Genomic DNA, 16670 nt, shown 5'->3' on the forward strand with positions numbered 1-16670 from the left:
TCGAGCTCGAATTCAAGTTCGAGATATGTTATCAATTAAAATAATTAAAATATATAAAAATATAAAAGCTCGATTAGGCTTGCGAGCTACTTGAGTCAGATATAAGAATGATCAAACTCGACTCAATCGATAAATCGAGTTACTCAAGCTCGAGCTTGACTTGATAATAATTTAGCCAAATTTGAGTTTTATTCAAGTCAAACTTGAGTAGCTTGCAAGTACTAATGTAGCATTTACACCCTTAATGTGAAGTAGAAAAATGGCCTTGAAATGTAGATTTGAATTGCTTATTTTGAACAGGCATTACACATTCTAAAAAAAAAACCTATGTGGCATTTTAAACTATCAATATTTTCTCCATAATATCACTTTATTGTTGTGGTAGATTACTATTATTTCAAAATATCAAACTATCGTAATACCAAAATAATATATTGCTATTATGTTAGTTTGCCACTTGCTCCATTCTCTTTTTATTTTTCTTTGATTTGGGGGAAGATGCATTCAAACTATATTTTAAAAGTAGGGAATACGTATACCATTAAGTCAAACGCTCGAGTGTTTTTTGTTTTAATTTTCTTTCTTTTTTTTTTCTAAAAAAATATTTTATTAACGTGATAGTTCTTTATTTTTAAGCATGGATTGCTTACGTTAGAAAGCAATTAGATTACTCATATATTTTTTTTTTTTTGGGTTATTAGTATCACTTTGTTGTTTTTATTTTTTGTTTCATTAGTTTTTGTCTTTTGACTCTCCTTTTTCCATTGTATTGGTCTAGAATATCAATTTTTAATTTTTTATTGATTTCTTGACTTTGCATTCATGCTTCTTTTATGGGTTTCTATTTTTGTAAAAAAAATCATAAGTACTAAAGAATTTTCCTCTTTTCTTCATAGTAATTGCTTTTTGTTTCTATTTTCTTAATATGTTACTTTTCATTTTCAAATTTCATTCCTTTATTTTATCTCAATTAAAAGAGAAAATTTATAAAGAAATTTTGAGTTTTGTGATGGTTTTATTGCATTTATGTTGTTTGATGGATTTATCTTTCAAGTTTGTCTCATTTATTAGGGATTAAGTGAGTTTACTAACAATTTAGAGTGCTGAACGGCTCTTTGAAAACTCATTATATTGTTAATAAGATAGGTTACTTAATTGTGTATTCGTCATTGAATGTAATTAATTGTGTAGTATGCATGTGTTCCATTTATAACTAGAAAGAATATATGATGTTTATATGATGTTTAAGTTTTAAGGGTTTATTTGCCATTTTCATTAGTTTTTTATTTGTTGATATTCCTTGTATGCCTATATGCTTTTTTAAAGTTTTATGATATTATATAGTTTTATTTTTTTTTTAATATTGATGATTTAAGTAAGCTTTTTGTTCATTAATTTTCAAGATACACATATGCTTCGTAGTTGATTAGAGTTTAGGGTTTAAGGAATCCTTGGTTCAACATTTCTCAGTTCAACATATTAAGTACGAAAGCAATCAGTATATCTTTAATGAAATATAATCTTTTTGTTCTAAAAGGTTGGCACTGTTTTAAAAAATATACTACTCTTATTAGTAATATTTTTATATTGAATGTTGTCATGTATGCTTTTTTTAATTCAAAAAATAAATAGTATTAACTATTTTAGCAAAACATAGTCTTTTCATTTCAAAACATATATGTTTTTTTGTATACAGTTCTTGAATTAAATTTTGTTTATTATAAGTTTTGCATTTTCGAAGCATATATTTCAAATATACTTTTGCAATACAATTAGAGAATTAAGACAACATTTGGAGCAAAGATCATCACAACACATATCAAATATCTTTTGAGAAGAACAACAGATAAGGTCATTAACAACCTATTATTATATTTTATAGATTGATGCCCATGTTGAAAGTGTTAATAATATAGCATTTGCTTATTCTAACAAGCTATTACATATTGCTACATATAGTGATGATAAGATGATAAAGGTATCAACTTTTGGCTTGGTTTAATTTTTGAAAATTAAAAAAGAATTTGTTTTTTTTTTTATATTGAAATTTCATGTTTGGCAAGTATAGGACATTATAGTTGAATGTAAACATTAAACATTTGAAGGCTGTGAAGCTCTTATATATTCTATTTGCCCTAATTATAAAGAAAAAATTCAACTAAACCTCATTTAGAAATTATTATTAGCTTAGTACACTATTTTATGTTTCTATGTATTCTTTCATGATTAGGCCGCAAGATTTTAGCATTTTCTTTTGAAAATTTTCATTTCTTATTCTCATTATACTTCAAAACCTTTTATTTGCCCTCATTATAAAGAAAAAAAATTCAAGTAAACCTCATTTAGAAATTATTATTAGCTTAGTACACTATTTGTTGTTTCTATGTATTCTTTCATGGTTAGGTTGTAGGATTTTAGCATTTTTTTTTGAAAATTTTCATTTTTTATTCTCATTATACTTCAAAACCTTTTATATATGAACAATTTATCTTTTCCACCACCATTAATGGGAGATTAAAGCTTGGTTATATGATTGCTTGGGATCTAAAGTGAACTATATGCTTTTGGACTTTGGTGCATGACAATGGCATATAACGCTAATGGAACTAGGTAAAAATATTGATTTGTTAAAGAGATGATAGCTTGTTTGAATTTATTTAGAGTTTTTAATATATTTTCACATATTATATTTTCATAATTATGCATTGAAATGTTGGCATTTATATGCATAGAATCTTTTTTAAATTAAAAAGATTATAACTTATTTTTCTAAGATTTGTCTCACATTCAAAAGTAGTATGTTAAAGATTGTCTAGTTTTTTTAGTTTGAAAATTTCCAATTAACATTTTTTGCATAACTTTATAACTCATTTAATTCAACAATAGCTACTTGGTTATTTGACATAAAAAATGCTTAGTTATATTGTCTCATGGCTTTTAAATCTATTTGTAACTTTTGTTTGTTTCCTTAATTTGTCTAAGATTTAACAACGAGTAAACCTTGAATAAACTTGAAGTTTTAAATTATTAATCTTATCTTAATAAAGAAGAATTGTATCATCTACTTCTTCAACTTTTTTATCAAATTCTTTTGCAATAAAAAATTATTATTTAAAATTAATAATTTTATATTATTAATTACTTTCTCTTAATTACATATATCAATCTAAATTTAAATATAATCAAATATCAATTAAATGAAATATTATAAAATTTTCTAACAAAACATACGAAACTAGATGATCTGCACTAATATAAATTAATTACTTTTTTAACTCATTTTTATTTGTTCATATATTTATATTCCAAAACTATTTATTCTTTGTTTTTAAATATTAAAAACTTTTTTATTCTAAAATTATTTTTTATTTTTATTTTAAAATTTTAATATTAAAAAATCATAAAACATTAATTTTATGAAAGAATTAAAAATTTAATATTAAACACATGATATCACTGTCTTTAAAATTTTGTAAAAATTAAAGAGATTTAATGGAACCAAGAGATAATTAGTTTTATGATAATAAATAATAAAAAATATAATATAACTAATATGATTGACAAATACCTTTGATTCGGATGTTAATCTTTGTTTCAATTTTCATCGTAAAACATCTTCCATGTACAAAAAAATCCTCAATTTTCCTAGCATTTTCCCAATAACCAAACAAACCCGTTTTGGCCACATTTGTATCCAATTACCATGACGAAGCCTATCATCCCTTGTCGTTTTTTCTCATTAAAATAGAAAAGAAAAAAGAAAAAACACCCCTTCCCACTTCAACCCAAAATTCCCTGAAAAGTATTCCCAGAAAGGTTGTTTCTGCCCTTCATTCCCCCAACCCAAAATACTCCCAAATTCCAATGCCATACTCTATCAAATAAACCGAAATTGTCAAACACCCAAATCTCTTTTTCCGCCGTATTTGCAATGTCAGGTCCATCACTGATGGATTCCCTGTTTCAACGCACTTTAGAGGACCTAATCAAGGGCCTAAGACAACAACTGATCGGTGAACAAGCTTTCATTTCCAAAGCCCTGGAAGAAATCCGTAAAGAAATCAAATCCACTGACCTCTCAACCAAATCCACAGCTCTCCTCAAACTTTCCTACCTTTCCTCTCTCCACTTCCATGACATGTCGTTTGCAACTTTCCATGCCTTGGAAGTCCTCTCTTCCCCTCGTTTTTCCCACAAAAGAATCGCTTACCATGCAATCTCAATTTCCTTCCATGATTCTACCCCTGTTCTTCTCCTTATAACTAATCATTTGCGCAAGGATCTTTCGAGTACCAATGAGTTTGAAGTAAGTTTATCTCTTCAATGCTTATCTAGAATCGCAAATGTTGATCTTGCTAGAGATTTGACCCCGGAAATTTTCACTTTACTGTCTAGTAATAAACTTTATGTTCGAAAAAAGGCAGTGGCTGTAGTTTTAAGGGTTTTTGAGAAATACCCAGAATCTGTTAGGGTGTGTTTTAAACGCTTAGTTGAAAATTTAGAGAATTCTGATCCCCAGGTTTTATCTGCTGTCGTCGGGGTGTTTTGTGAACTTGCTAGTAAAGATCCCATATCATACCTTCCGTTGGCACCTGAGTTTTATAAGATTTTGGTTGATTCAAAAAACAATTGGGTTTTGATTAAGGTGTTGAAGATTTTTGCTAAGTTGGCTCCTCTGGAACCAAGGTTAGCCAAACGGGTTGTTGAGCCCATTTGTGATCATATGAGGAGAACTGGGGCAAAGTCATTGGTGTTTGAGTGTGTTAGGACTGTGGTTACTAGTTTGATTGAGAATGATTCTGCCGTGAGGCTTGCAGTGGGAAAGGTTCGGGAGTTTTTGGTGGATGAGGATCCGAATCTTAAGTATCTTGGATTACAGGCACTTTCCATTGTAGCACCGAAGCATTTGTGGGCAGTTTCAGAGAATAAGGAATTTGTGATTAAGTCATTGAGTGATGCAGATCCTAATATTAAGATCGAGTCATTGCGTCTTGTGATGGCATTGGTATCTGAACATAATGTGGCTGAAATTTCCAGAGTTTTGGTCAATTATGCACTTAAATCTGATCCTGATTTTTGTAATGAGATTCTTGGTTCTATTTTATCAACTTGTTCTAGGAATGTATATGAGATTATTGTTGATTTTGATTGGTATGTATCACTTCTTGGGGAGATGTCAAGAATCCCACATTGCCAGAAGGGAGAAGAAATTGAAAATCAACTAATTGATATTGGTATGAGGGTCAAGGATGTTAGGCCAGAACTTGTTCGTGTTAGTCGTGATCTGCTGATTGATCCTGCTTTACTTGGGAATTCTTTCTTGCATAGGCTATTATCTGCTGCAGCTTGGGTGTCTGGAGAATATGTTGAGTATTCAAGGAACCCATTAGAGCTTATGGAAGCACTATTACAACCTCGCACTAGTTTGTTGCCACCATCTATTACGGCAATTTATATTCAGTCTGCCTTTAAAGTTTTAGTTTTTTGCCTACTTACTTACCTCATGCAAAGGGGAAGTACTGCTTCGTCTATGTTTCCTGATAATTTGCCCTCAGCAGTTTCAGCATCTGTGTCCTATGAATCATTTGATGATCTGTCTGTTGAAAACGTTGTGGATGCAACTGATACTCATGGCCCAACAGGTACCTCTGCCTCTATCACCAATGAATCCATTGTAAACCTGTTGAATCTGGTTGAATTGGCTTTGGGTCCTCTATTAGGAAGCCATGATGTAGAAATACAGGAGAGAGCGCGGAATGTGCTTGGCTTTGTTGATTTGACAAAACTGGACTTACTTAATTCTTCAGTTCAAGAGGAAAAGGATTCAGAGAGAAAAGGAGCGGAAGCTTCCAAAACCATAGAACTGATGCATGGTGCCTTTTCTAAGGAGCTTGGTCCCGTCTCTTCAAGCGCCCAGGGAAAAATTTGTCTACCAGATGGGTTAATGCTTAAGGAGAACCTCGGCGACTTGGAAATGATCTGTGGTGACATTGATCAACCTTCATCAAACTCATTTTCTTTTGGAAGTCCTTATGAGGAGAAGGGTGGTGTTTCTTTCTCTAACCTTCAGATCAAAGAAAACTCTAGGCAATCAAATGAGTCCACATCTCTGTTAGCGGAGCACCGTAAGCACCATGGGTTGTATTATCTTCCTTCGGGGAAGAGTGAAATGATTTCAAATGATTATCCTCCTGCCAATGACCCCATGTTACTGGGTAATATCAATGATAATGCTGATGATCTTGTTAAACTTACAGAGGAATCACTTACACCTAAGAGAAAACCAAACCATGCCAAGCCTAGGCCTGTTGTGGTGAAATTGGATGAAGTGGATGAGAAACCTGAGTCTAAGGAAGATTCACTTTCAGGTGCTGTGCATGATGTTCTTTTTGGTAGTGAAGATATTGTACCAACTTCATCACAAAGCAACCTTTCTGATATGCCATCTAGCAAGAGAAAAGGGAAGGAAAAACAACATACAGATTCTCATGTGGAATCAAAAGAAAATTTAGTTGACCATGGAAATCCTAGTTCAAGGAGGAGAAAACACCATAGTCATGGTAAAGAGAGAAGACATAGAAGTCCAAGGAAGAAGAATGCTGAGGAAAGAAAAGATAATGGTCAGAAATTAAAAGAAAAGAGTAGTCATCGCCATGGTATGCATAAATCTGGACAAAGAGCTGAAGAGCCTTTTAATTTTTCTGTACAAACACCTGTGATACCTGATTTCCTTTTATAGCATTAAAATTTTTTAACCAAAAGTCTGAAGTTGCTCAAGAGAAATTGGCCGACAATATCCCCTGTATTCAGCCTTCATGCATGCTAAGTTCGGTTCTGCTGTAAATTGTTATGGTTTTTGTTATTATTTGGCATATGTGGTCTATTGAAATTTGAAAAAATGGGATTTATTTCAGATGTTACACATTTTGAATTTCAATTTTGTGGACTAAAGTTTCAATTTGAAACATTTTAGCCCCCAAGATCTAAAATGAATATATTCTCTATATGTTGGTTTTGAGCCTTGAAATCCCTCTCTATGTTTCAAGTTTTAGTATTGTTTTGCTTGGACTTTCCGTATCTTGCAATCTCATTTTGAGTACTAGGTCACCAGGATATAATATTTACATCTTTGTGCCTGTACTTATCATGGCTTTGTCTAGCTATGCATATATTGTGTAGTGTGCCATGCTCGAAAGGCTGAATTTTGTTGCAGAGATTGTGTGCAGTTGAGTTGTGCAGCATCAGAGGAACAATTCCTGTTCTTGTTCTTGTTTTGGAGATAAGGACATTGGAGCCTTGATCTTAGCCCTCTTAAGGAGGGGATATCAACCCTTGACCACTTATCAACATAGTTTGATAACCATAGTTTTGCAGCTCAACCAGAAGGAAACTCAGTCAGAATTCAGTGATGATGTAAGAAGTATGTAGCTACCATCATAAGAAAATCTCTATAGTTTAGGTTTGCTAGCTATGATTTCAACCCAAAACTTTTGGACTTGGGTGTTCAAGGATTGCAAGAAGCGAGCCGGATGGTAAGTCATCTGGTCCTCTTTGGGTTTGGTGTATTTGCAAAAATTTAGAACTTAGCATCAGTGTTTCAAAAAATGCCTTTTTTGCTTTTTCTTTTGTTTCGTTTTAGCAAATGTTGGTGGAAATATCAAGTTTCTTATGGGAATTCATAGATTTATTAGGTCGAGAAAATATCATTTAAATGTACAAAAATTCAGCATTTTTTATGATATCTCCTATGTATCAAGATATGCAACATGTATAGGGACCAGAATGATAAATTGAAAATTGATATTGTGAATCTTTGCAAATTGTGGTTGATAAAAACCCATTTTCTTTTTGGTATACCAATTATCAGTACTTAGATATAGTGTTAAACTATATCGAAATATTTAATATATTATTTGAATTTAAAAATTTTTTAATTTAGTATCTAAATTATAAATCTGTTAATTAAAGTGATATTTGAAGAATTATTTATTCGTCACATGTTATCATTTGAAATTAATTATGTTAAAAGTGATTATCACATTAGTTAATAGATTCATAGTTCATGTGTTATATTAGAGATTTTTAAAATTTATGTATCACATTAAACGTTTTATTATAATTTAGGGATCATTTATAACATTAATCTTATTTTGTTTTTTTTTTTAAATTAGGATATTGAATTTGAGATAATCAACATGTATTTTAAACAAAAAATAAGCTGACAATTCAAGAAGTTGAAAGTTAAGAAGTCCATATGGTGCATAAATGACTAATTTTGATATGGATTACTTAAAAAAAAAGTAATAATTTTATCGTAAAAATAAAAAAAATGTATGAGCTAAAAATTTCAATTAAGTTATTGTTAATACAAATGATCTTTTCATATGCAATTTACTATTTTTATTGCCATACGTGCAATGTTATGATGTTAAAATATGTCTACTTCTTATTGGCCATAAAAAAAAATGTCTACTTCTTATTCATTAGGTAGGATGCAATTAATTATACAAGCATATTTTCCTTTAGGCAATATTTTATATACTTCTAATATAATTATATGTGTCTTTTTAAAAATATAATTGGATCTACTATCAAGTAAATTGTTATACCTACCAAATTAGTTAATAAAATCAACCTTCATACTTGTCAAATTAGTATACATTCGACTATCATGTTATTATTAAAAATGGATTGAAATTTAGATTTCTCACCACGGGTTTGCCCTTATGCTTTCATCGTGGGAAAGGCTCACTCAACTATCACCATTAATATCCTATTGGAACAATCTGATGTCTTTTGATCGTACTTTCCTACTACAAGAACAAATCAGTCCCAAATTATTTATCAAATCACTATCTAGCTCATTTTCACCTAAAACACTATAAATAATTGGTGCAATTTGTGGGAATAAAACCCATGACCACATGCTTCATCAGATAAGCTAAAATGGCACAACAATTATTATACCTACCTATTCAATCAACAAAGTCAACTTCCACACTCGCTAAGTTAGTAAACGGCTGACTACCACGTTACCATTAAAAAGGATCGACATCCAGACTTTTTGTCACAACATAGGCTCGCTCCTACCCCTTTGCCTATGGGAAAGGCTCACCTAACTACCACCACTAACATTCTATCAGTTAATCACCTCACACTAGACCAACTAGCCTTCAATTTTCTTAGAGTATTAAATGCATGTCTATGATCATTAAATGCAGCTCACACTTATGCACTTGGCCCTTCATTGAGCTCTACATATACTTCTCATCAACTATAAAAAATCTTAGTCACATCACCGCCTATTGTCTCATTTATAAGGTAAAAAGGATGTTTAGGTACAAATTTCTAAACCATTCTTAAGCTTTCTTAACATTCTCTGTAACTTATCTTCTTCCTCTAAGAAACCCTAGACATTTGACTAATCTGGGCATTGGAACGCATCTCAGAGAATTAAGTTTGACGCCTTTTGATTGTACTTTCCTATTGTAAGTACAAACCAATCGTAGCTTGTCTTCCATATCACCATTAACAATTGGCACCACCTATAGGAACGACAACCATGTTTCACCCTTATTTTTTAGAAACAACAACCCTAACCACTTAAGTGACTACTTAACTTATAATTGCTTCTGACACTACGACCATGTTTCCAACCCTTCAACAAATTCTATCACCAAATCTCCCCTCATGGACATTGAGATATGATATTGTTCTCCCATTTACTAGTAATGCTATGCTTTTGAATGCTTGGACCTCATAACCAGTGAGTTATTATCAGAACTTAATTGGAGTTTTGTCTCCAAATGTGTCATTGGCCCCTTATTTGGTCCATACAATTGCTATTAGACCCTGAAACTCAACCATACAACCCCCACACAATAGTTACAGTTCTCACAACCTATAAATACAACCTACTAACAAAACATTCCTCTTACTACCTCTACAGTGCAAGTTACACTTCCACCCTCATAGATCCTTAAGTAACAAACAAACATATAACAATCTTCTCCAAAATTAAGCCATACATTAATGACCTAGATATAGCTCTTAAATGCTCAAGTGGTCACCTAACAGAGACTATTCCAACATTATTAGCAAGCCATCTAGCAATCATAACAAGAAAAACCCTACCTTAAAGAGAGCACTACTTCTTTTTTTCGAGAGCCATAGCAAAAACCTAACATGTTAAAAGTTACCCCTAGTTTTCTTAAGACAACATTTACCCTTCAAAACCTACAATGCAAATTAGTAGCACAAGTTGCTGTCTTTCGCCAAGAACTGACATATTTTAAAAGAGAAAGTAATTAAGATTTATAGTGGTTAAAAGATGACCATGACCCCCTATTTGTAGCCATCACATAGGTAGATATCCTTCCCCCCCTTAAGCTCCCTAAAAAACCTACAATGGAACTACTAACCTCGAACACCACTTTGACCACTTCAGAACCTTCATGGATCTTTACAATGTCTTAGATGCAATGAAATACAGAGTTTTTCCCATAATGTTGTGGAGTAGAGCCCACATATGGTTTTGTTTAGTGGCTTTAATAACCATTGATAGCTTCGATACACTTTACAAATAGTTCCTAACCTATCTCCTCAACAGTAAACTCATTGTACACTCATTTGCGAGCTTATTAGCTATAAGATAAAAACCTGATAAAACCCTATGACAATATTTTGAAAGATTCAAAGCAACAACCTTGTAAATAAAAGATCTAAACATTGAATGGGCCATCCAAGTGTTCACCTTAGGGGTAAGACACGACCATTTTAGGTATTTTCCTATGGAAAGCAAACTCGACCAATTATACTATCTTAATGAGAGAGTTTGAAAGGTTTTAAAGTAAAAAAGCTTAAGGTAGTTGATAAAAATGACAAAGGTGAATAGTTTTTTAAGCGTTCGTGAGTTTATTGTAGATAGATTAAAACTCATAGTCAGTGATTCCATGATAATTATCAATTCCAAAACCAAGCCCCTAGAAAAAAAAATGGTAACCAAGCCTAAACAAAAAACACTAATCAACACATTGAATCCTGAATGCCATTTCCCAAAGACCTGTTCTAGGACCTACTAAGAAGAGGCCACTACCTAAAAGACTAAACAACTAATCCCCTGTAAAAAGACTCTATAGTTATCAATTAATATGGGGCACTTTACTAATGAGTGTATTACCTTTTAAAAGGAGATTGAAAGGTTGAAAAGCTTGATTAATAATCAATTCGTTCATCCTATCAAGTGCAAAATAACTTATCTACTTACTTGTCAATAGGGTGATGGTTCATTAGGATAGACAGAATAGGCTTACCAGGTGAAGGTAGTTAGCAAATGCCTTATCTAGGGGATAATCTATGTCATTGTCTATGTAACCAAAGATTGGCCAATAACAAATCAAAATACAAGTCTCGCTTGTGTAATGTTATATCTATTAACATGGTTTCTAAAAAATTAAAAACAAATAGACTATTGACGAGTAACATTATTTATAGATGACATAAACATTTTGATTGACAATGGCAATGACCTTATTATGGTATTTACTATTTTAGCTAACTTTTAAGTGAAGAGAATTTGGGTTGACAACAAGAATACAATGGACTAATTCAATATTAGGCCTTTAAGCACATGAGATTCTCAAACAATGATTTGCTGCCATCATGGCTTATCTTTGGTTTCATTAACCAATCCATTATTATGAAAAAATCTATTACTCTATCAATCACTATGGGGGATATGGTACATACACTCATTGTGATGGTGGACTTTCTAATTATTGACTAACCCTCGATGTATAAAGTCATTTTTAGCAGACTACTGATGAAGAAAATAAAGATGATCATTATTATCTACTGCTTTAAAGTGAAGTTCCCCATGCCCATAGGAATGAGATTTATGCAAACTAATTAGGTAATTGGCCACTAATGTCATTTTCTATCCTTATAATTAACACAAAAAGTAGACTTTGAATAGAAGAAAATCTAAAACCCCTAGTAGTAGCTAGTGAATAGGTTGGGGGCAGCTTTGGTCCCTTATATTAATACATGTTATTAACCCTATCATGGCATAAACCTTTAGCATTGATAGCCTAGATGCCTGTGATGAGGCTAAACAATACAAGGCTTACCATGTCGAGCAAACCACACCAATTCAGCTACATCTCCCCAACCAAGAATTAATCACTCAAATGAGTTCCTTACTAGACCTAAAGCTATAGGTGAGTTGCAATGGTTTTTGTAAAAAAATACGAATGTCTTTATATGGTTTGCCCTTGATATTTTAGGCATTGATGAGCATGTTATCACATATTATCTACATGTAAATCCAATAGTTAAGCTAGTCAAACAAAAAAAGAAAAAAAGATATTTTACACTTGAGACTATCCAAGCAATTCAAGAAGAAATAGACAAGCTATTTGGGTACATCAGAAAGGTTAAGCATCCTTATTGGTTGGCCAATGTTGTAATGATGAAAAAAGCCAATAAAAAATGGTGCATGTTTATAGATTTCATGAATCTGAATAAAGCATGATTAAAGGACAGCTTTCCCTACCTTCTATTAATAGACTAGCGGACTCATCTACACTTTATAAGTATTTAAGCTTCATTGATGCCTTTTTTAGGCTATGAATAACTTATAAAAAATTTGTTATGCCTTTTAGGTTAAAAATTACAAGGACAACTTATCAAATGTTTATGAATAAGATTATTAAATATCAAATAGTTTGATCTTTGAAAATTTATGTGGATGGTATGTTGGTAAAAAACCCTTTTCTAGAGTAGCACATACAGGACCTGGCAAAAGCTTTTTTTGTTATTTGGTAGAACAATATGTAATTAAACCTTTTTAAATGTACTTTCATCGTGAAGGCAGGAAAGTTTTTAGGATTCATGGTCTTCAATAGGGGTGTCTAGAAAAAGTTAAGAGTTATCTTAGATATGAATCCCCTAAGAACCACTAAGGAAATGCAATGAATCACAGGATGACTGGTAGCCCTTAACCATTTTGTTTCCAAGTTGGTTGACAAATGCTTACCATTCTTAAAAATTCTTCGAAGTGTTACAAATTCAAGTGAGATGATCAGAGCCAGAAAGCCTTAAAAGAGCTCAAGCAATCTCAACTCATTTTCTCTGCTTGCCAATCTTGTACTCGATAAGTCTCTCAACATGTACTTGGCTACTTAAGATGAAACAATTGCTACAATGCTTGATAGGGAAGAAAATGAAAATTAGATATCGATTTATTATGCCAGCAAGGCATTACATAATGGAAAAGTTAATTACACAAGGTTGGAAAAGATTGCTTTTGCCTTTATCATTATCGCCTATCGACTGAGATAATATTTTTAAGTGCATGCCATAATGGTATTAATTAATTGGCTTCTTGACAGGTGTTGCATAAGATAGACAATTCAGTAAGAATGATGAAATGGAGTGTTGAAATTAGCTAATTTCATATCAAATACAAACCTAAAAGGCTATCAAGTCATGTAGTTTTCTTTCACTTAAGAAGTTGAAACCCTAAAAGCTTATGATGAAGAGCCATTCCCTTAGAATAGAAATATCAAACAGTACTGTAATAAGAAGAGCCCTTCAAAACCCCACCACAATGCCCCAATTTATCAAATATCCACTAATATTATGGCCTCTATAAAAAAAACTTAGATGTTATATATGAATGGTTCCTTAAAAAATATGGTTTTGAGGTGAGAATCTTACTTCTTAACGTTTAAAAATCAAAATATGAATATGGATTACCTTTTGGATTTTTTATTTCTAATAATGCAGCTAGCATGAGGCATTGATAACAAGTCTAGAATTGGCTTTTAATTTGAGTGTGAAATATTTGATAGTCTACATAAACTCATAGCTTATCACCCATCAATGAATGGTTAATATGAAGTTAGAGACCTAAAACTCATCGAATATCATGTCATCATTCACCAACTTAGGTAGTTCTTTACTACTTTCACATTTAAGCAAGTTTCTCGCACCAACAACATCAGAGTAAACTCTTTATTTAAGCTGATAGCTTTTATTGAGATAAAAGAAAGTGATAAGATCCTACTAAAATATGTACCATCTTTTTGCTACCTATAACTCTCTCTAATCCTCTATTTAGAAGAAAAAGACAACTACATGACCCTTATTATTGCATTTTTTAAGGGTGAGCACCTTTTAATTCCTCAATAGTAAAAAAACTTAAAAAAAAAGCAACAAGACTTGTACTCTTAAGGGATACGTTGTACAAGAAAGCCTTTACATCCCCACTCCTTAGATGTTTGGTGCCAACTAAGGTAAATTATGTTTTATGATAGATCTATGAAAGGGTATGTGGTTACCATATGGATGAGTAAACGTTAGCATAAAAGTCATTGATACAAGATTGTTATTGGCGATTATAAAAAATGACATAGTTGACTTAGTAAAAAAGTGTGATAAATGCCAAAGATTCACCAAAGTTTGTAATAGCCTACAGAAGTGCTCAATTAAAATTTCAATCTCTAGTTTTTCGCGTAATGGGGTATTGATATCTTAGGCCCTTTCCCAATTGTGAAAGCTAAAAAAAAGTTCATAATTATAGCTTGTCACTACTTAACCAAGTGTGTTGAAATAGAACCAGTTGCCACTATCACAATGAAGACAATAAAAAAACTTTATATAAAATTTCATAATGTATAGGTTTGGCCTCCTTAAGACCATTGTGGTAGACGATAGGACTTAATTCCAAGCTGATAAGTTCAAGCACTTTTGCAAAAACTTTAAATAACTCTAGTGTACAGTTTAGTGGCCCATCCTTAAACTAATGATCGAGTGGAATAAATGAATCATAAAATCTTGACTGCCCTAAAGATGAAGCTTGATTAGGTCAAAGGGGCTTGGGTTGAAGAATCCCTTAAGATGCTTTGGATAATCAAAAACATAAATCACTCGACGATAGGCTAGACTCTGTTGAACTTGACTTACAAGACATAAGCTATGATATGAGCAGAAATGGGAGTAAATACGATAAGGACAACACATTTCAATCTTGAGATGAATAGAGAAGCTTTAAGGGTTAACTTGGACTTATTATAAGAAATTAAGGACTTGGTTGAAGTATGAAGTTCATCAAGGCTCAATAGGTTGCCAAATATTATAACGCTAGAGTCATGCATAAATATTTTTGGTAGGCAAGTTGGTATTCAAAAACTATAAAGCTAGCAAGCCAGTTGAAGAAAAGAAAAACATGTCACCAAACTGGGAAATATCATACATAGTCTTCATTGTATTTGCTTTCGAGGCATACAAGATAAAAGACATGAGGAAAACTTGATATCGAGGACATAGAATGGTATCTATTTGAAGAAGTATTATCTTAAACTACACCCTACATTGGGCTACCAAGTCCATCAACTTTTGACTTTTGGTATTCTTATTTTGATTGTCTTTTATATGTGTTGAATTTCATTTGTTTCCTTGGTAAGAATTTTATACAAAAATTCTTAATAAAAGATAAGAGGGCATTCTACCATCTTATTCCACTAGTGTAAATTTATGTTAAGGTATATGGCAAACATAAACCTCACTTTTTGCCAATATGATCAACACGCCTCGCGTATCACACTATTCACAGGTTAAAACTCTCATGCCAATACGCTTAATGCCTTTTTATGTTGTTCTTGCATTAAGGCTCCTATGACAACATGCCTTATGTACCATTCTTACATTAAGGCTCTCATGCAAACACATCCAACATGCCTTATGTGCCATTTACAAAATTTGCATTAAGGCATGTGAGTGAATATAGGCCTTACTTTTTGCTAACACACCCAATGCGCCATACAAATAATTGGCCTCATTGCTAATAAAAAACCATACTATGATATGGTACATTTACTTGCTGATTTTTACACCTATACTGAGGCAATATTATCCCATCTTTTCTTTAAAGCTTATATTCAAGCGTTATCACACTTTCTCTAACATAGATTCTAAAACTACAAGTGTAATTTTTCTAAAATCTCTTGAAAGGACTATAGACCTATAAATCTTCATGGTACAAAATAGGCCTGTAAGAGGTTAAATCATTGCCTAATGGATTTATGACTCATCATTACTTGATCCTTACAAGAATGTAAGAATAAATTGACAATGAGTATAAACCATCATACAAAGTTACCTAATTTTTAAGGCTAAAAGCATGTAAAGTCACTAAGTCCAAGAAGCAAAGACTATAAAGGTGACTTGCTACTGAGTAAGAAAAATTTTGTTACTAAGATTATTAGCCATAAATTGGCACTCATTAAAAAAAATTTCCCAACTTAGAATTCTATGCACTAAATTGTCAAACAAAATCACAAGGTTTTGCCTATAACATTCAACACAAAGTCAAACACATGCTTGAATCAAAGGCATTGATAAAGGAAATGATAAGAATTATTGTATAAACATTAAATTTTTAGTCATAAAAGAATTGTAATACAAAACATGAAAATTGAAAATTCATCAAGAAATAAAAAAACATTTTTTAAGGAACAGCAAGGTTTAGGGCATTGTCAATAAGGATCATAGGAGGATCAGTTGCATCGAGACATGGATAATGGCATTGGCATCACGCATAAGAGGAGTAAGCTTGGTCCTAGAACTACTGTTATTAATTTTGTTTTAGTACCAGCCATACATGCTGA

The 16670-nt window shown here is 32.0% G+C and overlaps 1 protein-coding gene across 1 annotated transcript; it reads left to right on the forward strand.

Annotated features, from left to right (window-relative positions):
* Positions 1-3593: 3593 nt before the first annotated feature.
* Positions 3594-7027, forward strand: LOC111310887 (AP-3 complex subunit delta). Its single transcript, XM_022910265.2, has one exon. The coding sequence runs from the start codon at positions 3932-3934 to the stop codon at positions 6737-6739; it is 2808 nt and encodes a 935-aa protein (XP_022766000.2). The 5' UTR covers positions 3594-3931; the 3' UTR covers positions 6740-7027.
* Positions 7028-16670: the final 9643 nt, after the last annotated feature.

This window comes from Durio zibethinus, chromosome 9, assembly GCF_047325235.1.
Source record: "Durio zibethinus cultivar Kanyao isolate XHJ-2024 chromosome 9, ASM4732523v1, whole genome shotgun sequence".
Classification (NCBI taxonomy): Eukaryota; Viridiplantae; Streptophyta; class Magnoliopsida; order Malvales; family Malvaceae; genus Durio; species Durio zibethinus.

Coding starts and splice junctions, on each gene's coding strand:
- LOC111310887 (XM_022910265.2), top strand. CDS start 3,932: ATGTCAGGTCCATCACTGATGGATTCCCTGTTTCAACGCACTTTAGAG.